This window comes from Betta splendens, chromosome 19 (assembly GCF_900634795.4).
Source record: "Betta splendens chromosome 19, fBetSpl5.4, whole genome shotgun sequence".
Lineage (NCBI taxonomy): Eukaryota > Metazoa > Chordata > Actinopteri > Anabantiformes > Osphronemidae > Betta > Betta splendens.
The window spans coordinates 4,772,823-4,800,689 of record NC_040898.2 but is presented as its reverse complement, the minus strand read 5'-3'; the positions used below and the strand labels follow the sequence as shown (position 1 = coordinate 4,800,689).

At 41.2% G+C, this 27,867-nt stretch overlaps 5 protein-coding genes across 13 annotated transcripts; 4 read left to right on the top strand and 1 right to left on the bottom strand.

Moving 5' to 3' along the window:
- Positions 1-636: 636 nt before the first annotated feature.
- desi1b (desumoylating isopeptidase 1b) lies at positions 637-3,537 on the bottom strand. Its single transcript, XM_029135048.3, has 6 exons — positions 3,153-3,537; positions 3,019-3,040; positions 2,862-2,931; positions 2,668-2,777; positions 2,147-2,269; positions 637-1,690 (listed from the first exon to the last, which is right to left on the bottom strand). Exons 1-6 carry the CDS (start codon positions 3,238-3,240, stop codon positions 1,609-1,611), a joined length of 495 nt encoding a protein of 164 aa, XP_028990881.1. The 5' UTR covers positions 3,241-3,537; the 3' UTR covers positions 637-1,608.
- Positions 3,538-3,641: 104 nt separating this feature from the next.
- xrcc6 (X-ray repair complementing defective repair in Chinese hamster cells 6) lies at positions 3,642-8,089 on the top strand. 2 transcript variants are annotated; one of them, XM_029134988.2, is made up of 13 exons: positions 3,642-3,754; positions 4,163-4,278; positions 4,400-4,512; positions 4,595-4,736; positions 5,010-5,261; positions 5,417-5,603; positions 5,689-5,875; positions 6,082-6,250; positions 6,588-6,749; positions 6,918-7,047; positions 7,185-7,285; positions 7,375-7,491; positions 7,659-8,089. In XM_029134988.2, exons 2-13 carry the CDS (start codon positions 4,206-4,208, stop codon positions 7,856-7,858), a joined length of 1,833 nt encoding a protein of 610 aa, XP_028990821.1. In that variant the 5' UTR covers positions 3,642-3,754; positions 4,163-4,205; the 3' UTR covers positions 7,859-8,089. The 2 variants fall into 2 exon arrangements, with proteins under 2 accessions (XP_028990821.1, XP_028990820.1); XM_029134987.2 differs by having other exon boundaries at positions 7,656-8,089.
- Positions 8,090-8,234: 145 nt separating this feature from the next.
- Positions 8,235-13,514, top strand: LOC114846197 (GTPase IMAP family member 9-like). 2 transcript variants are annotated; one of them, XM_055504186.1, is made up of 8 exons: positions 8,235-8,384; positions 8,538-8,629; positions 9,232-9,309; positions 9,910-9,960; positions 10,107-10,157; positions 10,269-10,319; positions 10,475-10,525; positions 10,637-13,514. In XM_055504186.1, exons 2-8 carry the CDS (start codon positions 8,584-8,586, stop codon positions 11,371-11,373), a joined length of 1,065 nt encoding a protein of 354 aa, XP_055360161.1. In that variant the 5' UTR covers positions 8,235-8,384; positions 8,538-8,583; the 3' UTR covers positions 11,374-13,514. The 2 variants fall into 2 exon arrangements, with proteins under 2 accessions (XP_055360161.1, XP_055360160.1); XM_055504185.1 differs by having other exon boundaries at positions 8,486-8,629.
- A 1,005-nt stretch (positions 13,515-14,519) lies between these two features.
- Positions 14,520-20,149, top strand: josd1 (Josephin domain containing 1). Its single transcript, XM_029135038.3, has 5 exons — positions 14,520-14,722; positions 15,121-15,949; positions 16,033-16,161; positions 16,889-17,083; positions 17,802-20,149. The coding sequence occupies exons 2-5, from the start codon at positions 15,579-15,581 to the stop codon at positions 17,899-17,901; spliced, it is 795 nt and encodes a 264-aa protein (XP_028990871.1). The 5' UTR covers positions 14,520-14,722; positions 15,121-15,578; the 3' UTR covers positions 17,902-20,149.
- Positions 20,150-20,806: 657 nt separating this feature from the next.
- Positions 20,807-27,466, top strand: cbx7b (chromobox homolog 7b). 7 transcript variants are annotated; one of them, XM_055504189.1, is made up of 7 exons: positions 20,807-21,143; positions 22,149-22,192; positions 22,629-22,694; positions 23,937-24,003; positions 24,307-24,607; positions 24,867-25,058; positions 25,156-27,466. In XM_055504189.1, the coding sequence occupies exons 1-7, from the start codon at positions 21,075-21,077 to the stop codon at positions 25,200-25,202; spliced, it is 786 nt and encodes a 261-aa protein (XP_055360164.1). In that variant the 5' UTR covers positions 20,807-21,074; the 3' UTR covers positions 25,203-27,466. The 7 variants fall into 7 exon arrangements, with proteins under 7 accessions (XP_055360164.1, XP_055360166.1, XP_055360162.1 ...); XM_055504191.1 differs by having other exon boundaries at positions 24,307-24,646; positions 24,867-24,965; XM_055504187.1 differs by having other exon boundaries at positions 24,307-24,646.
- Positions 27,467-27,867: the final 401 nt, after the last annotated feature.

Sequence of the window (27,867 nt, the reverse complement as noted above, 5' to 3'; positions counted from 1 at the left end):
CTAATGCACCAAGCTCCCTGCAGCAGAAAACAACTGAACAGCAGACTGCAGCTTTTATCCAAGGTAGTGTTCAATCAAATGGTTGACTAAAAAAAACTACAGAATGTGGCAGAATATTAAAGAAAAGTCTTTAAACAAACTTTTACAGTAGTAGAATAGTTTCAGTGTGTCACCAAAGATGTCAGAAATAACAGGTGTCTATTGAAGGGTTTTTAAACTGTGCAGTGCCCAGAGTGTACAAGATATGTTCAGTTAGTTGTTTAAATCTGGTTCTCAGATGCCCATAGGTGGGAGTGTGAATGGTTGTTTCACTATCTGTGGCCCTGTGATGGGCCGGCGATGGGTCCAAGGTGAACCCTGCTTCCCACCAAAAGTCAGCTATTATCAAGATTACTCCAGCGAAGATCTGCAGCTGTGATCGTCATATTTTGCAGAAAGCACTAATACACGAATTGCGACTGTGGCATGAAAACTGAACTGTAGTGCCACACTGTGGCCGGTCCCATTACTACAGTAAATAATCACTGGGAAAGTAATTTACTGGACAATTCATCTTCAATCAAACATAAAAACGAGGGGTGAAGAGATTCATTATTTCAAGAGATTTAGAAAGTAAGTCAGATCACAAGCAGTATCCTCAGGATATAAAGGATATTTTAATGTAAACTTTTCAGACACAAAGTGCAGATTGTCAGATTATCTTTAAGCCCTGTTAACAGTAGAATCCCTCCCCTTCCTACTAATGCATTTTTACATTTACAACAGGTGTAATATGTGTGCCAATACACACATGTATATAGAGAATAGGAAAGGCAGTACTTTAAGTCAAACAAACTCATGTTTTTATTGAAGCCAAGATTTAACAAAGATTAAACGCTATTAAGAGTGGTTGTCTTAATGCCCATGTGTTAATGAAGGTAAGTGGCTTTTGGCATAAACCCTGCCTGTCTCAATCATATAAGTACACAAACTCTAAATGTAAGGCAACTGAAACATGTACAGATGATTGGTCCTGTATTACAAAAAACACATTCCTATATTACGTGTTCATTACATGCTCCTCGATGAGAATCTTGGATACAATCTATTTAACGTTTGAACTACTGTTTTGTGATTGAGAGGATTACACAAAACCTTGGATGTATGAAAGGTATGTATCACTTTAAATGAATAAAGCCCCAGTGTGCAGGGTAAACATGTGGGGGCACTGGGCTGACGTGGAAGGGAGGGGGAAGGCCATAATGATAACATTAAAAAGGTATAATTCAGGCTCCATTTGTTTAGAGCTTACTCTTTAAATACCTGTATTAAGAATATATGATACTGTTAATAATAAACCCATGTGGTCTTTTAAACATTCCATCATTTTATATTTAAACTACTTAAAGGCAACTGTAGTAATAATAATAAAGCACCTTAATAATAATAAGAAAAATATTTGAAACAGAAATCCAAAGATGTGTAATGAATCAGTGATACTGGATCGAAACTAAACTTAAATCAGAATGAGGATGTAGATGATGGTTAGTAATGGGAATAAATCTCTCCCTCTTACTGTATAGAAGCCTTTTGTTTTGTTATTGCTTTCCTTTTTTGTCCTCCCACTCTCTAACGCTGTCCAGTGATGTTGTTGCCTCCAGGATTGATAACGATGGAGTCCAGTAAGGGGCGGAGCGCCTGGCCAAACGGCCTGCGTAGAAACACAGACAGACAGTGCATTTGAACTACTACCAGACACAGTAACCAACTGCAGTATGGCAGCAGAAGGAGCTCCACAAGAGAATTAATAGCCACACAACTAACACTTGTGCAATTATAGTGCTGTTGTAAGCTATCTGTTTCTGTGACACAGACTTTTTAAATGTTGTGAAGCAAGGAGGAATGGGGAAATTTTCAACTTTATATATCTTTAAATACTTTTCCTCATTTAAGTTTAATTTTATGTTCTAATAGTTTCTAGTAGTTTTGTAGTATTTAGGTCATATGTTCACCTAAATAGCATCGAGCAACATTATCTTAAACTTACATATACAGTCATCCTTAGTGGATAGAGTTATGCTGTGGTAAAATTTGTTCATTTATAAGTAAGAGGACCTTTAGAGATGCAAGAACAAAATAATGGAGTGTATCAACCGAGGTTACTTACGTGGACAGTACTTCAGACGGCAGGTCTGTGATGTACGACGGTATCTTTCTACCTGTAAGGAACTGTGCCACCTCATTGCTGAATGTGTTGCAGTTGTGCTCAAACAAGTTGTATGTGTCTTTTCTGTTCAAAACAAAAAAGGAGAACATAGGAAGACAGGATTAGAGCAGACAAAGGCATAAATGCAAAATGAAAGAGGGCGGGTGATAGAAGGAGTAAGACAAGATAGAGACATTTTGACAGATACTGTCCAACAGGAACAAGAGCAGGATTAAAACTTTCATTTCTGAGTAATACATAATAAGACTTTACACATATTGTAAAGTGAGCACAGACACATATTTCTAAGCATAACTTACATTAAAATAAACAAATTAAACTTTGGTATTAGAATGTAATGTGTATTTGTTATTTGTATATTAAATATAATATTTCTAAACAGCCTGTTGTTAGTGTAGTGAACAAATAAACAAAGAAATTGTTAGCCGATCTACAGGAATCAATTAAAACTTCAATCGTACCTGTAGGAGGACTCTGCTAGTGATGTCAGATGTTCCATGAATATCTCTGTAGGCACTTCAGTGAAGCCCAGGTCAACGACAGAGTCAGGTTCACCTAAGGGGGTGCCACCCTATCCCACAAACATATATGTTGGCTGAGATAAAGATCAGTGTTTAATATATAGCAGAAGGAAAGGTCCATTGTCGACTCTTACAGGTGGGCAGCTGTTGATGCCTTCTCCAACAAAGAAATATTCATTTCCATGGACCACAATAGCAGTGTGCCTGTATTACAAAAGCAGTTTTCTATTAGAAGTCAAGTTGTTCACCACAATTGTGCGAAAAGGTAGCAGACTTAAAACATACACTTACCATATCCCATCAACCTGTTTGCCTGTGAAGATAAACAAAAAGCAGACTTCTATTATCACCACACATGTTGTCTTCAGAATTATCTGTCAGGTCTGTCACGGACTGTCTTTTGCAGAGGCTCCTCAGAAACTCACCTAGCATGAGAGGACTCAGCTGGCGGGCCATGCCTTTGGACATGTCGTAGATGTATAGTTTGACTGGATAAGGGCCGGCCTCATCCATGTTGAAAGAAAGAGGTAACTTTAAAGGTAACTTCCGTAATTTTAGCTGAGTCCCATTCACCAGAAGTTAGCCGATTAGCTAGCGACCAGTAACAGGCGTTAGCGCACAAAACTTTTAATATCGTTGAACTAATGCTGATATGAACGAATATTAGCGAGCACTTATAGTGATAAGTAAAAAGTACAGCGGTTAAATTAATTCCTTTACAACTTTACAAACTTGTAATATAAGCAGATGCTGCTGGGTGCTGTGTCACTGTCCGACTGTAAACAATGAGTTGAGTGTTTACTGTATGAGTGGTTACTTTTTCCGGAGTCAAGCCTCCCTGCATCAAGCCCCGCCTTTTTCTCGGTGATTGGTTAAAAGCTTTAAGTGACAGATTTGCCACCTATAGGAGACGAGCTGTCCCGGAAAAGGGCTGTTACGTGTTCCTCCACGTCACTGAGCGCGCGCAATAGGCACCTAGAGTGGAGCACGGTGACGGGTTCTGTGTGTTTCCTGCTACATACTAACAGTAACTATATATTTTCCCCTCATCGTGTTCATTTTATGCACTTTTGTGTATCTTTGTAAAAAGATAATTGCTAGTAAAGTGTCCAGAGTAATTTGCTTTTAGGTCATTAGAACATAAGCTAGCTAAGGTTGCTTTGGCTAAACTTGAGCACGCGTGTAATTTAGCTAAACAATAACAATGTACGAATGAACAATATTTTTTTTTCGAGATACGGTGTTATTTGCACGGTTGGTGTTTACAGGTGAAATAGACACGTCGCTTACTCGATAAAACAATCTACTAAGTTTAAAGGATCCCGATAAATAAGTTATTTAGGATCGGACATAGGCAACATTTGATAAGTGAGCGCTGCATCTGGAACTGCAGCGTTTCAGCGTTCAAGATTATTTCTGTATCTCGTGGCCACAGGCTGTTGTTCTTCTGCTCCTTGACCAAACCAAAGCCATCCCTAATGGCAGAGTGGACCTCCTACTACCGAAATGACGATGAGGATGAAGAGCAGGACGAAGGAGAGCAGTCTGGAGGTGAAATTAAAGCATGTTCTTTTATTCTTATGTAGTGCAGTTTTTACAGAATTACAGGTCAGTGGCTCCTGATTGCGTCCTGACATTAAATATACAGTATTTGGATCTGTGCATCTGTTAGGAGACTACAAGATCACAGGGAGAGACAGTTTGGTCTTTTTGGTTGATGCCTCCAAGGAAATGTTCATCAAACGAGATGATGGACAGCCGACCAACTTTGACTTGACTATGCAGGTAAGCTGGTCTGCTGCAGAATTAGCTTGAATCATCTAGTCTCATTCAGATTTTTATAGATGTGTGTCTTCTGTTTTTGTAGGTTGTGCGCAGTGTGTACACCAGTAAGATCATCAGTAGCTACAGGGACCTGGTGGCGCTGGTTTTTTATGGCACAGAACAGAGTAAAAACCCCCGGAACTCATTCAAGCATGTTTATGTGTACCATGACCTTGACGAACCAGGTAACAGCATATGATCACACTTGATCTACAAGTCCTACCAACACAAATGTTGGTTTAGTATTATTGTTACAGGTTTTGAATGTAACTTGATGTTTTGTTTTTTAGTCAATACATTTTTTAAGACAAAATATGTTTTATTTTACCAAATATAAATATATTTGAGATATTATTTACAATCAGATATTGCATATTCTGAACGGTTTAGTTAAAGAAGATACAAAATCTGTGTTCTCCCACGTGCCCACATGGTGCCTGTATTCTTATTTTTTACAGGTGCAAAGCGAGTGCAGGATGTAGATGCCCTGCGAGGAGAAAAGGGTGCCCATCTTGCAGCAGAGACCATGGGCAGTGGGGAGACTTCATTAGGAGATGCACTGTGGTGCTGCGCCAACCTCTATAGTGACATTAAGCTTAGACTTTCACACAAAAGGCTCATGATCTTCACCTGCAGGGATGAGCCACACTGTGGTGACAGTACAAAAGACCGACAGGCTCGCACAAAGGCCAGTGACCTCAAAGAGACAGGTGTGAGAGGCAAAGATTTCTGTTCCTGCATGAAAACCTATAGTAGCATTATTTAGCTTTTATACAAGCACAAGCTGCCATTAGAACGTGTGGATGGTTATATTGCAGTTATAAATCTGTTGAGCTTTTTATGAGGCTTCACCTTTCTCTCCTAGGTGTTGTTATTGATTTGATGCACCTGATGAAACCTGGAGGCTTTGATGTGTCACTCTTCTTTTGTGACATTGTAAGTCCACCAGAGGATGAAAATGAGTTGGGGCTGCAGCTGGAGCCTTGTGAAAAATTGGAGGACCTGAAGAAGAGGGTGCGAGCCAAGGAGCAGAAGAAGAGAGCCATGGCCAGGTACGCACAAGTGACGAGTTGCTTGTGTCTCTCTGCTTCTTCCTCTTTTTTAACCATATTTTTCTTGCTTTTCTGTTGTTTTTAGGTTAAATCTGAGTCTTGGTGAGGGCATAAATGTTGCAGTGGGAATTTATGCAACTGCTGTCACAGCCAGAAGACCTGGAGCTATCAGACTTAACAGGGAAACCAATGAACCAGTTCGTAGCAAGAGCCGAACCTTCCACACCCAAACTGGGAGTCTGCTGCTGCCCAGTGAGATAAAGAAATCCCAGGTAAGACCAGACCTAAATGTAATTCTAACTGTTTGATTGTCATGAAGCCGTTTTGGAAGCACGACTCAAGTTTAATTTTATACTAATGAAATGACAAGTCACCCTGAAGTCTGAGTTATGACTTACAATGACTTCATTATTGTAAGCACAGAAACGTAGGTGATTGTCTGCATTCACCTTTGTGACCGTAATTTCATCTGCGGTAGGTGTATGGTAAAAAGAAGATAGTGATGGAGCGGGATGAAGTGGACGCCATCAAGAAGTTTGATGATCCTGGATTGTTTCTTATTGGATTTAAACCTATGGAGCTGCTCAAACTGCACCACCACATCCGACCTGCTGTTTTTCTCTATCCTGAGGAGGATGAGGTCAAAGGTATAGAAGCTCTGTGTGCTTAAATTACTGTGGATCTAATGGGATGAAATTAAAGAGAGATTAATTTAAAAGTTTTAAAAGTGTCTTTGCTCATTCACAGCTTTTTAGTCCTGTCTGGAGGCTCCTATTTAAAAGTTGAATACAAGGGCAAATATAATTCATGGCCATTTAATTTCTTTATGTCTGGAAGGCTTGAAATGTTGACTGCCAATAAGTTGGACCGTTACTTCCCTTATTTCCCTTAAGAATTCCAAATCGTATGAAATGAAGAATATAAAGTGCTGCCACTACAGTCTGCAATAAGGTTGAGTTTGTATTAATATTTTTTTTTCCACAGGCAGCTCGTGTCTCTTCTCTGCCTTGTTGACCAAGTGCTTCGAAAAGGACGTCTTTGCTCTGTGCCGTTGCATCGCCAGGCGAAACTACCCTCCTCGATTTGTTGCTCTCGTTCCTCAGAAGGAAGAGGTTGACGAAGGAAAAGTACAGATCACACCACCAGGTAATACGCAACCAGATGTGATTAGGTGAAGCACTATTAGTTGTCTCACTCTCCCTCTAGTTTTACAGTTTTATTTGGAATTAAAGTAAGATGGGCAAATGTGGCAGTTCAGGTCAATGCTACCTGACCACAGCTTCATAACCAGCTGTGAACCTTTGTCTGTGTCAGGTTTCAATGCCATCTTCCTGCCATATGCTGACGACATGCGGACCCTGGATCCTCCGCAGCACCCATCCGCCACACAAACACAGATAGACAAGATGAAAGAGATAGTCTCCAAGCTCCGCTTCAAATACCAGTACCTGCACATTGATTTTAGTTTTTAGCAATAAAGCAAAACGATGATCTTTGCTAAACATATAACAGATAAATAACATAATCCAAGCTGCCTGTCAATTCCTTTTTATTAAGCAGTTTTTATTCTTTAAAATGCAGGAGTGACGCCTTTGAAAACCCCGTCATCCAGCAGCATTACAGGAACTTGGAAGCTTTGGCTCTGGATATGATGGCTCCAGAAGACACAGAGGACCTCATCAGTAAGATAGAGTACCTACTAAATTGACTGTTGCAATCTTTGCCTTTGCCTTTCTCTCACCTTTTTAGTCTCCCTGCGTCTGTTTATCAGTGCCAAAGGTGGAACAGATTGACCGTCGCCTGGGCCCTCTAGTCGAGGAGTTCAAAGATCTGGTGTACCCTGCCAACTACAGTGCAGAGAACAAAACAGCTGCCAAACGCAAAACAGGTCAAAGCTCACAGGTTTTCCTGCATGAATGTTTATGATTGGTTTTGGTCTAATCAATACAGAGTCGGCAGGAGTTAATGAGCACCACTGACATTTCAGCTATATCACCTACAGTAATAATCTAATCATGTTTGGACTGAATATTTTTTCCATGAAACATCTAGTAGCTGAGGCCGGAGGTGGAAGTGAGAAGAAGCCCAAAGTGGAGATTCCAGAGGACGAGCTGAGAGCCCATGTGCAGAACGGCACCTTGGGAAAGCTAACTGTGCCGGTGCTGAAGGAGGCCTGTAAGCAGTTTGGGGTTCGGACCACTGGCACCAAGAAGCAGGAGCTGATTGATGCTCTGATTGCACGTCTGGGCTCATGAAGAGGTCGCTGTCTGACTCTCACTTAACTACAAATGTCTCCAACCACGTTTCCTAAAAGTACAGAGCTGCTTCCGTGCAGCTTTGCGATCGTATTAGAGCTATGACTCAGTGGGAAATAATATTTGTCAAAGGTTGTGTTCCTTCAAACTCACTGTACTGTAAACATAAGGCTTTTAGTAATGAAACTTGTTGATACCTGCATTTTTATTAATAAATGAATTAGTTTTCTACCTTTCGATTTAATTTTATTAACTACTATACATCCTGAGCAGCAAGTAGTTACACCCGTAGCAAGAATAAGGGTGTGTTCTTCCAGGGCAAGACTGCAGCATTATCTGCATACCTGAACCTTTTATTGCATTGTGCAGCATACAGCAAGACTTAACAGGTAGGTACTAGTCCACAAGAACAGGAAGAAGGGTTTGTGTGTGACTTTGACCATGTGGTCTGAGACAGGTTTTGCATGTTTAGACAAACCAATTGAAGATGATGATCCTGACAGAGGTTTACTAGACTATAAACTAGGTAAATACAGGCTGTTTACCTTTTCTGAGTTCTTTTTTTATTCTTTTATTAATCTATCAGTGTTGTCACATGCCAATGTTAATTAAAAGGTCTTATGTCAGGGCTTTTATATTGAAAGTTCTATCCAGAAGTGCTCTCGCCTGTTCCCAATAGCTCGCCACTGGCTGACAGTCACTGAACTCTGGCAGCTGAAAAAAAAATGGAGTGTCGATGTGACAAGGACAACTTTGACAATGCTGTTTCAGGTAATCTAAAGTTGATAAACAAATGTTGAAGAATTTTCAGTACTTTCCAGACTATGTACTGTGGGTTTGTTTCTACCTTGACATCTATCTGATCTAATGACAACTTGACTTACTGTTAATAACTTTCTTTAGCTGCTATTTCATGTTGTGACACTTTGTTTTTATGGTTGCTAAAACCTGAAGCTGTTCTTAGACCCAGCAATCTTGAGCGGCAATTCTGCTGCTAATCCCATTTACTTCCAGTTTGGATTTTCAAAATAAAGGAGAAGGCCAATAAACTTGTCAGCTTTCAGGTCTGAAAATAGGACAATAATCAGTTTTAGTCAATAATTCGTAAACTGTTTCTATGCAGCAGCTGTTCCTCACTATCAATAGGATTTATAAATGAGAAACTGATACCGGTCTTTACATATAAACGAGAAAAAAAGAGTATTTCAATGGAAGAAATGCCCAGAGGCTTACACAAACAAAGGCTTGTATTCATCAGCGGGACCTTCGCGTGATTTAAATTGTTTCATTCTGGATTTTACATTGGGTGAAAATGGAGTCTGTGATAAGTTGCGATCAATATTGAAGACTAATGTGTGTGTGTGTCTGTTTAGGCTGGTGGCCAAACAGCAACGGCATCCAGATGGGAGCTCTGACTGTGGTGGGCTACCTACTCTACAGATTCTCACAGAGTCAGTCACTCAGTTCTAAAGACAGGAACATATCTGCCATATTGTTTTACTGATTGATTGATCCGTACTCCACAGAGATAATGAGGTTGGATGTCAATATACTGTAAAACATAACTATCCTCCCCAGGCCCCTGGTCTTTTTAATATTTAGAAAAAGATAAAAAGTAGGAAATAACCAAGCCGGTCCCTGTTTGAAATATGGTTTTAAGCCCATTTCTTAAACATGTTTCCCCTTTCTTATTATGTTAATGTTTGAATTACTTGTGGATGCCCAGAGGAACAGAATTTAGGGAGAACAATACGTAAATACAGAATCATAGAAAGGCTGAGGTTCTTCTTCATTAGAGCTGTTTTGGGACCAGATGTCCAATAAATTGCATGGCCGCCATCTACTGGAGCCTCTGTTTTCCACAGCCTCTGATTATTCAACATGTATGTTAAAGAAGTCGAAACAGCTCCAAAGACAAATATAAATAACTGAATGTGTCATAAGTCAGTAGAGAATGTTTAACTAAATGTTTAACTAAATTGTTGTTTGACTATTGACCCAAGTAATATCTCACAAGTTTGCTTCTAAAACTGATCTCTAATACTCTGCAGCCCTTCCAGCTCTAATCCGATGGCCAATTCGTCTTTTCTGCTCTTTAACTGGTGAGTTATGAGCCACAGTAGTAAATCTTGTACAAGAATAACCTTCTGCATCGTTACAGTAAAAAAACTAATCTGATATGAGACATGACTGTCTATGATGTGAAATAAAATCACCAGAATATTGTATGCTGTTGTTTCTGCCTCAGGTCTGACAGCTCTTTGGGGTTGGGTGGGTCGCCTCTTAGGAACAGTTCGTGGTAGGACACGTGTTACTGTACATCCCTCAATTGTGACCATGATGTTTCACATTTTAGTGATGAAGCCAAAAAGCCACACTATGTGCTTATTTTCTGTGGTTTCTGTCTCAGGAATCCAGAATCTGTTTAACCTGGTGTCTCGGTTATGGCGGTTTATCATTGGTGAGTGCTGACGCTTTGAGAAAGTTCTTACTGCAGTTTAAGTGGTTCTGTTTAGTTAGAAAGCAGTTTGGTTTTTATGGAATGCATCTGCAACATAATTATAAACGTGTAATTAAAAGTTAAATGCACTGATTTGTAATCTGCTCCACCACCAGCGTTTTCCTCCAAATGTAAGTGGCTGGTTGAAGTCATCAAAACATTAACAGGTTGGTCGCCTTCATTTTTTAGTTTTAGTTTCACTGCATTTAAGCAAAAAAATCACACATTCTATGCAAATCGCTTTCCTATTTATCGTAAAGACATTGTCAATGTTGCAGGAAATCAAACAGTGGAGTTAGACAAAGATCAGACCAGCAACAGTCCCACCAAAGCTGCCCTGAGATTCATCCTCCTTGGACCCACTGGTGGAGGACGAACCTCCTTGGCTGAAAGGTTGTTGGGCAACAGTGAGAAAGAGGTGCCAAAAAATCAACTAATGCAGAGCAGCAAGCGAAGGACGTTAGTGGATGGTAGAGAGGTTACAGTAGTCGACACTCCGGATCTATTGGGCTCATCGCTGGGGATCAAGAGCAGAGCCAGAGAAGCTTTAAGGAGTCTTCAGCTTGCTAGTCCTGGACCACACGCTTTCCTCGTCGTGATCAAGGCTCCAGGCTCCAGCAGGATCGACCAGGATTTGACCCAGGCAATCGGAGCCACGGTAGAGCTGTTTGGAGAGGGAGCCATGGAATTCATCCTCCCAGTGCTCACCCATGCAGACCGCCTGAGCCCGGCCTGTACTGTGGATCAGCTCCTAGATGTGGGTTCTGGGGGGCTAAAAAGAGCCGTGCTGCTGTGTGGCCAGAGGCCAGAGTTGGTGGACAACAGGGCGGGTCGCCCCCTAGAGGCACAGAGGGAGCTGCGCGAGCAGCTGGTGGAGCGTGTGATAGACATGAAGAAGCTGAGAGGGCATTTCATCCATGAGCTGCAGAGCAGGGAAAACCACATCAGGGAGGAGCTGCTTGCGGACATGTCCTCTGCACTGGCTCAAAAACTGGAGCATATGAAAGGATGCTAGTAGTGCACGTCGCTGGGGCACTAGAAAAATATGATAGGAAGATTTATTTACATGTTAAAAATGTAAATAAGTGTGGATTTTTGTCTCTTCACTGGTTTAGCTCAGCTGCTGGTTACATGTTGGTTTCCAACCCAGCTTAGATAAATGCCCACAGAAGATTTATTTTCTTCATTATTCTCAGTGCAAGTACATTTTTGTTGTTTGCAACTCATTTTGGGGTTGGGCTGCAACAAACGATTATTTTGATAATCGATTAATCTGTCAATTATTTTTTCGATTAATCGGATAAAAAAAAAATTAAAAATATATTATTTCATGTTTTGCTTTTTAGAAATCCCTTAGGGTTTGTTTCATAAAGTTGGATTTTGACTATTTAAATCTCAAACAAAACACAAAATCCAGCGTTTGAATAATAAAACTTCCTGCAAGCCTCTAAACAAAGCAAGCATAGTTTTGTTGTAGAGCTGCAGCAGCTCCAGTCAATCTGACTGTGGGAAAAAACCCACGAAGACACGGGAGAACATGTAAACTCCACACAGGCTCCTTCTGGCTCTGAGGCAACGGTGACAACCACTAAAAACCATGTCGTCACATTTTAATGCTGCTGTTGCGTTTAGCGTCTGCACCGTTTAAGTTGCGCTGTTCTGTGGCGGCGCCGTTCATCACTGTGTTCATCGTGATTGCGCAGCCAGCTGACACTTGCGGCAGAACACATTAAGTAACAGAGTAACTTTTAACACAGCGGCACTTAATGAAGCGTCTCCACGTGACGCATAAACAGCGTTTGTTACTGCTGCTACATCCGGGACACCAGTGTTTCATTCTTACGTTCTCCTGCGTCATAGTATTTACAAACCACCAGCTGTATGACTTGCAGGTTAACGTTGTCTTTGTTTAATACTTAATGCGCATATAAAGACATTAGGGCGCAGCCTCCCTCCTGCTGCCACTTTGTTAGTTTTCTCCGGCATTTCACCTGCGGCTGTCTTATTTTGCCGTGGCGCTGCGCAGTAAATCATAATCGATCAATTTCCGTCATCGATTATTTTCGATTCGTCGATTTGTTGCAACCCTATTTTGGGGTTTAAATTAAAGGTTAAAAGATGATACATCAATAAACTAACATATCAGAGAAGGACTTTTTATTTATCAACTTCTGATCTACTGACTTTTTATTTGCACAATGAAAGTTGTGGCTCAGAGTTTAAGCTTGAAATGAAATGATTTGAAGCAATCAGGCCCTGAACAGTACCCTTTGGGACAGTATTGAATATAAATATATATATATATATATATATGTGTGTGTGTGTGTGTGTGTGTGTGTGTGTGTGTGTGTGTGTGTGTGTGTGTGTGTGTGTGTGTGTGTGTGTGTCCAGTGACAATAATTTTGATTTCCAACCTTACATGTTACACATTTTTATGTCTTGTTGTCATAAGTGTAGTAACACATTTTCAAATGGTTTCCACTGTGCTAGATTGTGCAGAGACTGATTCAGAAAGATGATGAGGGTCTCTCCATGTATCAGCCAATGGTGGACCTAGCAGACAACCTCGGGTAGCAAAAGACAGGTTTTGAATAAGCTGCAGCAAAATCCTAACAATATCACAGAGCCTGCTGATAAAGGGTTTTATCATTTATCAATAAGCATTTAAGACAACTTATGACCAGAATCATTCCCCGCTGTGGGACTAATAAAGGCATTCTTATTATAAACCTACTGAGGACAGTTTGCTGCTACAGAAGCAGCACAGAATCAGATCTGTCATACTACAATTCCATGTTAAAAGTATTGTTACTGCTTGGCAGAGGGAGTATATGCACAGTCCTGATGGGATACACAGTTTTATTTGTTACCTAAAATACATGAGGAAGGTGACACTCAGACGATCCATCAGGAAGGCTGAATGTGTCCAATTGCAATAGCTGCACATATAATATTTCTCAATACAAAACACTGTTTGTAAACCAATTCCAATAAACACATGTTACCTTAAAGATACTTAAAAATGTAATTAAAATGTATAAGTGCAAATTGGTATGAGAAATTAAATCTTATAAGCTGTTTATTTCAGAGTGCAGTAAAAAAAGTTTAATTACAAAAATTTACAACTGCCAAGTAAAAGAGAAATGTCTGACACCAGTTCTTTTTTACTCCTCACTGACCCCATGGACTCTGTACCTGAGTGTTGAACCACAACCGTCCTTCCAGGCCTGGCCAATCTCTGGCCAATTGACCCCTCATCCCTCATCAGGATGTGATTGCATTACAATGTTATCTCTGATTTGCTCATTTGCATTTATAGTAATTACCTTAACTGTCTGTGGTATTTTTCTCTGACACTTGCGCCTCTGCACTGGGAGGTCACTTTAAACATCCTTATTCCACAGTGCTCAACACTGAACCAAATAAACACACTATTCAGTTACACTGACAGTCCTTTATGCTAAACATATATACCTAAAACCTACACCTGATCACATCTACCCAGAACTATGCACACAAAGGCCCCATCCCAGCTCCATCCACAAACCTTAGGACCCATAGCCCTGCTAGGATGACCTGGCTTCCTCTGGTGTCACCACTACAATAATAAAGTATAAAGATAAAACTCTTAAACTGAAATGCTTAAATGATCCAGTTTACTGTTTTTGTAACATACAGTACTACTTTGAGGCTTTTAAGTGCGAAAAAGGGCAGACTCCTCAAGAGTTATATAAGGCATATTCAAAAAGATGTGCAGTATATAGTGAAGGAAGTCTCCTGAAATTTGAAATCTGTGTGACCAGGACCTCAATATCTGTCCACTAACTGTTTTTTAATGTGTTTTCTAATTTGGGTGATCACTGTCTAAAAATGTTTGACAAACTTTACTAATTCAGCAACAGAATACATTATAAGAGGTCATGGTAATATGTGACCTACAATGAAAATCACATAAACACAATTTACACATTTTACACACATTTTAATAACATTAAAATATTGCGCTATTTGTATGGTTAATGTAACCCCTACAGGCAGAAATACAGTGAGAATGTGGCTTTCGCAGTCTCGGGGGAGGGACTGCTCCTCAGTCTACATGACGCAGGCGGTGACAGCAATATGGAGCCAGGGGGACGCTACTGCGCATGTCCGCGTGTGCACGGACGGGGAGAGAGACGGACGGAGAGCGAGCGAGCGAGAGAGAGAGAGAGAGAGAGAGAGAGAGAGAGCGATACCAGGAAAAAAGTGGCAAAGACAAAGGACTGGACAATCTGTAGGAAAACAAGAAGGACTGTGTCCATCTGCCGCGGTGGTGGACGAGCGTCCAGCTGTGACACGACGGTCGGGAAGACGCCAGGCGCGAGGTCGGTGGAAGCGAACGAAGTTACATGGCGTGAAAGAGGCGTTGTGTTTGTGTTCGCCGTGGACACGGGAGTCACGTACGACTGGCGGCACACTAACGTTAAATCTACCACATCTGTACATGTGTGTCGCCCCGCTACAGGCCGCGTGCGCTCCCCGGCGCGCGTGTGCGCCTTCGTACGCAGCCTGTTGTCACATTTCGCCCGCTAGCTTAAAAGCCTGCTTCCTCTGTCCGGCTCCGCCGCTGGAAGTGTTTACCTCCGACATCGGCGCGTAGTCATTGATTTCAAGTGTTGTTCGACACGTCGCTGCTTTTCAGCTAACGGGAGGCAGTCCGCTAACTAGTTCACGCGAGTGCATTCGCGACGCAGGTCAAATCACAGCTTCTCTTTCTCTCTAGGTGTTCGTCTGCCGTGCGTCCGCATCCGTTCCGGCGGAGGTGGCGCTCCGCGGCCAGCGGGCTGCTGATGGAAAGAACTGCACAGCTGTAGACTCGGCGTCTGGATGGAAAGAGCCGTCGACCCATGCGGACGCGGAGAGGATGGAAGAAGCAGACACGCGCACGGAGGACAACCAGTGGTAGCATTTTGGGAGCGTTTTGCGTGTTTTTCTTTCTCTCAAAGTCCCATTTGAGAGAAGGAGCTGTGTAACAGCCACAGGTCTCATTTACCTGAGCACCTCCACCTCGCTCCTGACCGTGCTCGGAGAGAGCAGCTCCTCTCCTCCCTGGGCTGAGAGGTTGCCATGGCAATGGTTGTCGTGATGCCAATGTAGCATTCTGAAGGTAGTAGTTGTGGAGGTTGTGGTGGAGCTGGAGGAGCTGGAGGAGGTGGTGGCGGCGGGGCTGAGAGTCCAGGTATGGGAAGCGCTCCCTGTCCAGCTGGTGAGTGGAAGGGGAAAGGCCGAGGCGGCCTGCAGGAGTTGGGCTGCATGCCCTGGAAGGTCAGCAAGCAGAAAGGTGGAGGAGGAGGGGGGGATGTGGGAGTTGGTGTGGAAGACAGGAGGTCCAGAGATTCCAGGGACTCTCAGCAACAGCAGCAGCAGCAGCAGGATCTCTCGTCCTCCTCTTCATCCCTTACCCCTCCAGCGCCGCTGCAATCCTCTCTGACACCTCCATCTATTTATCATGAGAAGCAACGGAGGGAGCTGTGTGCCCTGCATGCTCTCAACAACGTCTTCCAGGATGGGGCAGCCTTCAGTCGGGACACACTGCAGGAGATATACCAGAGGTGGGCCAGTGTGCAATTGTACAATCTGCACTGAAATTCCACAGTACTGTTGTTTCTTAACTGCTCTGTCCAAATCTTCACAGGCTTTCTCCCAGCACTTTGGTGACACCGCACAAGAAAAGCATGCTAGGAAACGGGAACTACGATGTAAATGTAATCATGGCAGCCCTGCAGACCCGAGGGTTTGAGGCAGTTTGGTGGGATAAAAGAAGGTAAGCTGAAATTTCCTCTGCCCACATGTAACATTTTATACTGTAGCTACATTAGGTATTTTGTCTCCCTTTGGTTAAAGGCTCAGACAGAACCAAAAACAACAAGTTAAGTCATTGGTCCTGATCCCATGTTTTTCTTCCTTTTTGACCCTAATTGCAATTGTAAAAGTCAGTCTTTTAACTTTGGCATCTGCAGCATCAAACCATTCTAGAATGTGCTATAATGTAATATGAGGCAAACAATGCAAAGGTGCCTTCCAGCTTCTCGTCTGCACCTCAGTGTTCGACTCAGAAAGCTTGAATGAACCCTTTGATTAGTCAGCAGTCCCATCAGCTGACAAAGTCAACGCGACAGTTTTATCAGCATTCCTACTTTCCTGTTTCCTGTCTTAGCCTAAAGAGAAACAAAGTCATAGCTGCTCCCATTCTAGCAACAACACACCTTTTTTCTAATAGTCCATGATTATTAGAACACGGTGATAGTTCAATCACTACCATATAATTAAAACATGTTTTAATGATTAGATATTGCATATCAGATATAATAATTATTGCCGTCATGCTCCAATAAGTTTTTTTTTATACTACAGTGCGTTATTCTTTTGTAATATTCTTCACAATATCAGAGAGTTGGGAGTGTATCGTCCACAGACCTTGATTCTTTCTCCTGTGATAACGTCCAGAACTTTAGAAGAAATGAATGTTGCCTTTTTTCTTTTCTCTCCAGGGACGTAGGCAGCATTGAGCTGTCCAATGTGACCGGCTTCATTCTGAATGTGCCCTCCAACATGCGCTGGGGGCCTCTCCGGCTGCCGCTCAAGCGTCAGCACTGGATCGGTGTCAGAGAGGTGGGGGGAGACTACTACAACTTGGACTCCAAGCTGCGGAGCCCTCAACCCATCGGAAATCCAGACGAGCTCAGGTGAGAGTAAAGGGGAAAGTGTTTCCGTGTCGGATGCTCACTATCATAATGATGTTTACTGTTATTTTGTCAAATCGGTTTCAAAATGCGTCCGTCATGAATGCATCACTCGTTTGTTCCTTGTTAGTGTACACGAATGGATCTTTGATAATTTATCAGCCTCTCAAAGTCAAAGCCTTGACGGCCTTCACTGCTGTAGGTTTTTACAGTGTGATGTAACTGCAAGAAGTGTTGCAACAGATTCATATTTCAGTGAAGTTTTGGAGATTGAAAAAGAATATCGCAATAGAATCATTTCAAGGAAACAGAACTGAAATGACCTGTAGTCATCATTTCATCATCATTCAAAACTGATCGTAAGCAAAAGACCGCTTAAAGAAAGGCTGGGTGATAAAACCATATAAACGCTCACTGACAACATTGGCCATTGTAATGATAAGCAAATTGACTGAGTTAATGTTTTGGTACTACCTACATGAGTGAGTCAATATACAGTGGCTTCCGTAGAGTCTTAACAGCCTTTAATCTTTTAAAAGTCTATTAAGCAACAGATTAGTGTTGATTTGCAAACAAGTCCTGAGTCACTCAATGGAGCTAATGGTGATGGGATCTTTCATTGAGCCACAGAGACTGGCTGAGAAACTCCAGATAGTTTGTCATAAATCGGAAGAATTCAAGAATTGCTATTAACTTTGCTTCTGTTTTTACCCGAACCCAGGAAGTTTCTCCGTCAGCAGCTGCGAGGGAAGAACTGTGAACTCTTATTGGTGGTCTCGGAGGAAGTGGAGGCTCACCAGACGTGGCGGTCTGAAGGCTAAGAGCTAAGAAACCCGGCCACAGGCCCAACGTGGCCGCCAAGCCAATCACAGAATGAGTAAAAGAGGACGTTGAACCGCGCACAACCATTCACGCCGACGGACGTTGGGCAGATTTTCCTTTTTCTTTATTGGGTTTTGTTTACACAGCCATTGCTAGACTCTTCTCTGATAAGATGCACAGCAATGAAGAAGCAAACACTTTACAGGGAGAATCAAAGAATCACAAAAAAGTGAAGACTTAAAAAAAGTTCTAAAAAGCTATTATTCTGTTTCTGCTTTCCTTGTGTTTTTATATATATTGACTATTTTTCAATATCGGTTTTGATTTCTTGATTTGTTTATTTTTTCCATAATTTGTACTGCTCGAGATTTCATAGTCATAGAAGTTCAGGCTTTCTGGAAAACGCTTGTTTATCTGCCTGTCTCCTCCTTGCTTTTGTCATAAACTACACTGTTGTGTATTTATGCTTCTTTCTCCACCCTAATGTCATGAGTCTCCTTCTGTCCACATCCTGCCTCCACATTCACCAGGGTGTGTCGTCATCTCACTCCTCCACTATGTACCTTGTTCATGTGATTCATCACATTGCCAAGTTTGTATTTCATTCACCTTGCGATCGCTTCAGACTGGGCCTGTACTGTGTAGTGGCTGTGCTGGCACAATAGTTTTATATGGCAACAAAGCAATGCAACAACAGGGCCAAGCACTCCCTCTGCTGGATGCTGGTCTCCAATTGATGAAATGGTCACATTTGCTTTATTACTGATTAGTAATGAACTCTGCTTTTCTTCAAAAGATATTGCAATACTACAACTATTATACTTTAGTAGAACTATGCTGTATTATTGTATAATAATGATCAACTTGTTTAAGAATCAAATCAGAATCTCCCAGAATATGTAACATACAGTAGTAAGTGGCCGTACTTTATTAGTTATTGCATATTTCTAAGTGCAGTTGCAGTATGGCAGTTAATGGCTAGCTTTGGCATATCTCAACCTAACGTCCAGTAGTCATGGTAACACTGATGTTCCAACTTTACAGAGCCAGTGCAAGAAATTTGATAATCAATAATTTTTCAATCACAAATTCCAGACTCATAAATGTTAAACAATCTAATGAACTACTTGACTTAAAAAAATGGCTATTGGTAATTTTAGCATCTTTACCATTTCCCCTTCAATGGCAAACTTAGTCTGGACTGTGTCATATGGAAAACTTTTTTATTTATTCATATCACTTGACTAGGGTCACTATGATGTCTTGTACAGTGTAGTGTCTTTTTTTTATTAGTTATTTTTCCCCTTTGGTTCCAGACTGGTCCAAGGGTCATAACAATAGCAGCCCTCTGTAGCACAGGAGTTTAACTTATGCAGGGCTCCAATTTTTAATCATCTCTTGTCAAACCTGCCAAACACAGCTTTGCAATGTGCCATTGATTGTTTCCGTCCTATGCAGTAAGCAGGGATCTGTAATGTGTCAGGCTTTGCTCTGTGGAGGGGTTTGGTGGTTGTGGGTGAGAAGGGACGTTGTCAGTTTGATAAGCAGTGGAAGGATGCAGTTGAGACTTAAGTGAGAAGAGAATAATCTGGAAAACATGGAGGGAAAGCTCGGTTTGATGGGCTGTTGAATGAGTCCTACAAGAGATTCCACTGTTGTAGCTTTCAGATGTATCATCCTAAGAGGAACTGTTATGTGTGTATGTGTATTGTCTGTTTACGACAACATTGGCCTTAACTTGTTTACAATAGGTATATACTTGTTGCTATGGAGATTGAGGGGGGGCTGTGTATTTTGATGCCATTTTAGATTTATTCCAAAGCACCAATTTATCATAGGTTTATAGAAGCGACGGCTGATGTTCAACCACATCGTAATTCATCTCTGACAATGGTTTCACTTTTCTCAGCCAAGGACTATCTGTTATTTACAATTTTGAATTTGTGATTTTATAAACACGGGATTCTGTTTTTCAGTGGTGCATGTTTTATTTTGGAATGGACACCTTCAATTCAGGCTCAGTCTGTGCACCTTACATGTCATGTTCTATCCAAGTGAACCTGCGGTGAACCATCAGAGAGCTTTTTGGACCCCATCATGTTATGACTAGTGGCTCACAGTTGAATTCAACATTAGCTTTTTTGCCATGACAATCCATTCAGCCTTTCCTCTTAAAGGAATCCTGATTGTCACTGTATTTTGTTTCTTTTTTTGCATTGAAATAAAATGCTTACAAATTGCACTTTATGGATAAGTTACAGTGTGAGTAAATTAATGGGTTCTTACAATAATTGCTCTGAAAGGGTCTTTCATGCTCTGATCGGCGTCAGAAAGTAAGTGAATTTACTCAGTAACTGTTGCTCATTTCAGTTGTAATGCTAACCTTCTGTATATTAACCATGGGTCCTCAGAAATATATTCTTTTTATTTTGTCAAGTAAGTAGGTACGTTGCATATTAGATTTGAGGTTAAATTCAAACTTTACATAAAAAAATACGAGACTCTTAGTTTACAGTCTAAATATTTATTTGAAAATCGTTAATCATTATCATTCTACTTGAATCTTCCCAATAACTAACATTTACATTCATGGTTTTAAGTTGACAAATTGTGGAAATACTTGACCTCTTTCAATAATCTTAAATAATCTTGTGACTCTTTCTAAGTCTTTGTCTTTATAAGGTTTGGGCATTATTTATTTGTATAGAAATTAACGTTAAAACCAAATAATCAAATAAAACAATGCGTAAGACTAACGTTATGTATGTATAATAATATAATAATATTACTGCAACTACTTCCGATGAGTTGCACGTCGTGATCTCTCGTTGCCTGGACGTTTTTTATCACGCGCTGTGTGAAGTATGACGACGACGAGGCAGCCGGTGCCGCGCGAGGGCTCGGGGGGGGGGGCGCGCTCTGGGGCACGGGGGCGCGCGAAGCGCTGTGCAGATGTGTCGCAGATTTTGTAAAGTCACTGGACGGATGGAAGGATCCAGTACCGGGAAGGCGCACCGCACAAACGGGCCTTTAAACTATCCGGAAAACAGGGCGCGCGCGCGAGAAGACCGAGCCGAGGGAGTCCGTCATCAGCGCTTCACGTTAGCTTAGTTTGGAGACGAGGAAAGCCATAGTTTGACAGTTAAACGCCGACGGCGCGTGGCGTGCAGCGATGGAGCTGTCAGCGATCGGAGAGCAAGTCTTTGCCGTGGAGTCAGTGGTCAAGAAAAGAGTAAGAAAGGTAACAGCTTTAAAATGTCAGCCCGTTTATCCGCTTTTGGAGGAGACGCGGTCTTAGCGGGATGCGATGCTAATAAACTGTTGAGAGCTGAACTGAACAGCGACGGACGTGGTTAGCGGAGGGCAGGCTGCGTTGAGGAGGCAGGTTGAAGGAGGACGTAACGCGGAGTGTGTTGTCACTGCCCCGCAGCTTGATGTGCTGCATTAGGAGGAGGGAGACGCGCAGTCTATGAAACACCTTCGTTTCAGGCCCGTTTGTCCGCTAATTGGCTTTTGGATCTAAACACCATATGGTGTTGACAGATGCAGGTGCGCCGCTAGAAATAATTGGGCCTGAAAAGCGGGATGGCCCCTTCAAACTGCTCTGTTTACTATAGTTTAGCCGTTTAGCTATTTTGTTTCCAAATTGTTCCAGTATAATAATAAGTATTATTTTGAAAAGTGATACGTTTGTTGACATTTTTAATGGTTGGTTGGGTGATTGAATTAATTATTACTAACCATAAGTAATAATCCCCGAAAACAACTTTGTAGTCATTTTGAACATTTACATTTAATTTCTTATTAAACCTACAATTAAGAGCATGGCTAAAATAAATTCTCTCTTAATAAAGCTTATAAATCTCACCCAGTTTCTGTTACATTTCGTACCATGTGCAGGAACCAAATGAGTAAAATGAAACCATATTGAAAAGTGATGACTTCACCCTCAAATACTTTAAGAGCTTTGGAATCGTTAGCAGATGATGTCACAGAGGATGATTAACTCTGAGTGGTTTAGTTTGTAAATGGATACTTAACAGTACAGTCTATGGTTTGTGTTAATTCTTGGTTGATGAAATGGCAACATATGTATACATACAGTACTTATTATAATATATAATAAGTACTGTATAATAAGAATGCTATATTATATTATACAGTACTTATTTTAAATGTAGGGTATAATTTAATTTTTATTTACACTACATCCTGTGATTGTAATGCCCAGCCTGTGTCGTTACAGGGGAATGTGGAGTATTTGTTGAAGTGGAAGGGGTGGCCTCCAAAGTAAGTATAAATGGTTTATATGAAAGATACAAATATGCATCCAATTTACATACAGTACATAAACACAGAATAGTACCAGGGCCATATAAAATGAACACATCAGAAATGTGTTATGCTTTTTAATTGAGATAACATAGCATGTCGTATGTAGAGAAACGTAATGACTGGTTGACTTTCTGTAGATGAAACTGTCCACTGTGTCCACTTGCTCAGCACATAGTTACTGTTTGTGTGGAACCGAAGAAGATGGAGCCCTTGTGTGAGGTCTTTCAGCCAAGACATAGTAACTGTTTTAATATCTTTTTTTAATGTAAAATGCCAATGTCAAACAATACAACAGACTTAATAATGTGAGTGAATGCAATAACACATTAAATGAAGGAAGTTAATAAAAGCAAATGGGAAGCTTTTTAATAAACATTGTTGTATTTTACAGATACAGCACATGGGAACCTGAGGAACACATTCTGGACCGGCGCCTGGTACAGGCCTATGAAGAGAAGTAAGGTTCCACTTTTTTCCACTCATTCAAAAGTTACATGTTTGTTACAACATGTTACACACATTTCCAGACATTATACTGCTTGTGTTGGTGTGCATCCTGTGTCCCAGTTGAAGGATGGGATGGGCGCAATGTCCCTGCAACCCTTAAAAGAAAACTTCACTGATTTTTAATGAGTGTTGACCAAAACAATGTTGGGTAGTATTTAAGAATGAAGGGACACTTCTCCATAATTCATTTAAAGAAGTTATCAGTCAATCCTCTTCCAACCCAGACTGGCGGATTCCTTGCTATGGGTTCACAGACTACAACTAGTGCTTCCTGGTTTCCTCTGTACCTGCCCCAGCAACGGTCGGACTAAAAGGGGGCGGAGCCAGGCTGAGAGGGGGCGGGGTCCAATCGAGAGGGTGCGGCGCCAGCCTGCTGGAGCGCATTGTTTTCCTCGCACACGTGTACAGCACTTATAATTAATGGCTGGAGGTCCCACTGTAGATTATTTAGAAGATAGCATAGATAGATAGAGTACTTCAGCACGCACAGTCTAATATCTGTGGTTAGTTGTATGAGCCCAAGTACAGCACCCACAGCAGAGAGCTGGATATGGAACTACAGTAGATGCTGCCAGCCACTCAGAGCTAATACACAAGCTAGTGTTAGCAACATAAGCTAACAATACTCCTGACAGTCTAAAACACACGAACAGCAGCTCATAACTTTACTTAACTTCACAGCGCAAGCTAAAACAATAAACAGTTGAATATATTACTTACTCTGTGCTCATTCAACCGTTCTGTCCTGGCTGTTTTTCCTAGTTTCTTCTCGGTATTCTGAAGCTAGTTTCCAGCTTCTCTGTCCACATGTAGCCCAATACTGACGGTGTGTCGTCAGCGGAAGAATCCACAACTTTATCTGAACGATATCAGCAGGGATGAAATTCAGCACAGGGAAATTCAGACGTTCACATCGGCGTGTGGTGCAGACCACCAGCTGTCTCCTGCTCACAGCTCCTGTAAACTGCCCTGTGGTCGGATCTCCCCACTGTCGGCTGCCTGTTGTAGTTTTTGAGCCCACGGCAAACCATCTGCCGAGGCGTCTTACCGGGGGAATAAAAGATAATTTCTCAATCTGAGTGTCATTCTTAAATATTACCCAAGGTCATTATGGTCAAAAATCGGTAAAGTTTTCCTTTAAGAGGTGAATCAGTCAGGCTACCATGGGTGATTGTCTTCCTTTTTATGCTAGAGAGCAGAGAGTTCGAGCTTTGGGTCACAGAAGAAAAGGATCCAAAACCAAAAGACTTCTCTTGGAGGTAAAGTCTGGACTTCAGACTTATTTATTTCTATTCTATGCAACATCACAGTGATTAGTCCTTGAGTAAAAGGTTGCCTTTACATTGCTGTTATTGGAAGCATATTTCTAGGCTTCATCTTTAGTCTATTATCCTTTAGCACCCCTCTAGGTCATCATAGTAAAAATTGAGTAAGCATAGAAGGATAAAGGGTTTTGGGAATAGATGGATAATTCAGTTACAAAATTGTCTTGAAGATCTGTCTTGTCTTTGACCATTTTAAGTTATGTCTGTGTTATGCATTTATGTGTTTTTGTAACTTAGAATACTGTCTACACCATGGATCTCCGCAGTGCTCACAAGACACCAGAGAAGGCTCCACCTCCCCTGCGTCTCTCTCTGACTCGTTCCCTGATCCCTGAGGACGAAGACGACACATACAGTGACTGCACACAGATCCCCCGATCACACGCGGCATATTGCAAAAGCAGACCCAGGACGTCACAGTTCATGTGCCTTGACTCGAACCCTCCAAGTCCTACACAGGCGGAGTGGGAAGGCAGAGGAGAGGATGGGGAGGATGTCATAGGCACTGAGGAGGACATGGAAGAGGAAACAGCAGTGGGTAAAGAGACTAAAGAGATGTCCAGGGGCATTCTTAATGGTAAATGTGTCAGATGTTGGACTTTAATCACCATTAGACCCTAGTGTACCTGACCCACTGTAAACAACATCATAGAGCTTGATCTACAAGCTACATGCAGCACCTTGCATCCCATTCTGTGTTTGTGAGCTCATCGTTTGAGAGGTTAACTCAAGAACAGCCATCAGTTACTGACTGTAACACTACCCTTGTCTTGATGTTCTCGCCTCATTCAGAACAGGAGGAGACAGACAAGTGGAGCTCTGCTGTTGGACCCGACGAGATCACCGCGTCAGAGATGCCAAACAGTTCCTGGCGACCGATCATCGGTTCGGGAGAGGTGACAGTCACAGACATCTCCCTCAACTCTCTCACAGTGACTTTCAGAGAGTCAAGAGTGGCCAAAGGCTTCTTCAGGGGCTTGGGCCTGGAGGTGTGAATGCAGTGGAATGAAACTAGGTTGAGAGTAAGGTACCAACTTACACATGTTATCCAAGTGGTGTTTAGCCTTTTCCCTCCTCCCTTTGCAGTCTTTACATGCACAGACTCACCTGGATGGAAGCTGAAGTCTGGATAAAGGCTCATTTAAATACCTGTAACCTGTAGTTTTATTTGAATTTCTAAAATATGGACAGATATCCTAACTAATGCTAACATTATATCCTCAGAAATGAAAAGTAACACAACATTAGAACTCGGCTACTTTCGACATTGATGTGAGAACAAGATACATAGGTCTTCTGGAGTCTTCCGTGCATGTAAACCTGGCTGGATTTTGTTTATTCCACACCACCTGATCTTATTAATAATGGACTCAACACACTGTACATACTCCAAACTACAGTACAATGGACTCAGCCGTCAGTTCCATACTAACACGCCGTGCTGTATCTGTAACTTGTAACACATAGACTGTTAGTACTGTACAACATGTGGCTTAGTCTTGTATGCGTTTCAGAATTCTCACAGAGGTGAGTTGATCCGCCTGCATGCCTTTCTCCTCTAGTACAGGTATATCAGTGCAAGGTCACACAATGTAGTTTACAATGTCCACTTCATTCTAAAACACGACAGAGTCATGATAACAGAATGTACCACGAAGTTGCACTGTATGAACTAAACTAAATTAACCTTTTAGTTCAAACTTTCAAGTTTCACAAAAATGAATTAATTTAGTTTCTTGCAACTTATTATAGGGAAACACTTTTTAATAAGTAATACTTCGTGCCAGTGTCCAACCTTTATATGCCTCCTTGAGTAAGTTATGATTATTAATGACCTAACTATTAAATAAAGCTACTCTAAATGTGGCTTCATACTAATGCAGTGACAGTCAAGATACTACAGATGATGCTCACTGCTGCATTCAGCTGCTTAATTAACTTAACTTTATTAACTTTATAAATGTATAAATGGAAATCAAACCATTATGTTTATGACATAATTCTAAGTACAGCTTCTTGATATATAGAAGCACAGTAAACAAAAACCTGTGATTAGTTGTCATGGAAATGTCAAATTTCTATTTTGTCCAGACTTAAAGGTTCCTTCTTGACCTTGAGGAGCATTTGAAGCTTAGGTCCGACACAATCTCTAATCTCATATTAGCTCAGTTCCTAATTAATAATTCAGAAATGACATATACTTTAACCAAATGATTGCTTGAAATAAAGTGAACACTGTCAGAATAATGGTTAGTGGTTTAATCGCTGAAAGATGTTATACACCTGTTGGATTTTTGCACACTTTCCTTTTGCTTTTAACTGAACACCATGACCTTTGTGAGGGGCCTGACAAAGAACCAAACAGTTACAGCACCGTCCTTAGAGCCGGCAAGTTTAAAACACCCTGAATTAAACTTTTTCTCGTAACAGAAGTGAGAGGTTAATCGGAGACGGGTTAAGGATGAACAAAGCAAAAGAAAAGAAAAAAGTCTGATTCAAATTACTTCACTCATAAAAAGCCTTAGTTACTAAAACGAAGCGCGTGAAGACTTGGGGTTTTATTCAACATAAAAGTTTAAAATGTGGTTCTGAATATGGTACTAATGCTGTATGGTCATTTGTCATAATTCAGATGATGTTGGGGAAATAAATGAAGTTATTAGAAGACATTCATTTACAGTTCGCCACCTATTCACAGATGGATTTGCTGTAATAAACACTGTAGCACACTACTGACTATGGGCCCACAGGACACACAAGTTGATGTGACACATCATGTGTGGAAACTCCCACAGTAGAGTCCTATTGGTCTGAGGCTAATGGGTCAGCGCTGTGTGACCCCAGAACTGAACCCTGAAGCTACAGGGTATGGAAGTGCCTGATGTTGAATATCTTAGTTGTTGAGGCTAATGTCTCTCTTACACACACACACACACACACACACACACACACACACACACACACACATACACATTACAGTCCCTGCTTATTTGGTTTCATTATGACTGAACGATTATACGCTCAGACTTGAAATATGACTTTAAAGAGAGGAAGATTGTTTTTTAGTCAATATTTTTTCTACATTGACCTGAATGTGTATTTATTCCTTAAAGATGTGTATTTGTCATGCAGGTGGTTGAATAGTTTTTATAAAGTTGTAATAACTGCTGAGCTGATGCCATACATAAATGTACTGACATGACCAAACAAGCAGCTTGGGTCTGACGTTGCTTGATGTGGTCGCTTTCGCTGCTTTTTCGTCCACCACTGAATTGTTGTGGCGTAAACCTGCACATTACTTGCTAAAGTCTACAAAATGTCATTGTGTATACAGCATTTCTATAGGAATACTAAAATAAAGGTGGCTTTCCTTTAATAACTTTTTTATCAAACTTGACTTGGTTATTATTTATTCCAGGTATATATATATATATATATACATATATATATGGTCAGATGTTTTTACAGATTTACAAAATCTTCTCAAATTGAGGCTTTCTGATCTGATGGCTGAACCAGCAATTGGCTCCTCCAATGTTGAGTAGCACAAGCACTTAGATCCCTCATTACGTCTGAGATCTAAGTGTAACCAAGTTACAAATATAATCTGAAAGATTGTAACCATTCTCATTTTAAATTAATTAAGATTAACTTAACTTTCCTGTGCAGGTACAAGTTACTTATATATCAATACTAATACTAATAATAGTATAGATGTAGTAATTTGATAATAGTAATAACATAAGATGAATAGTAATATTCATCTAGATGATTTATACAACATAATCCCATCTGGCC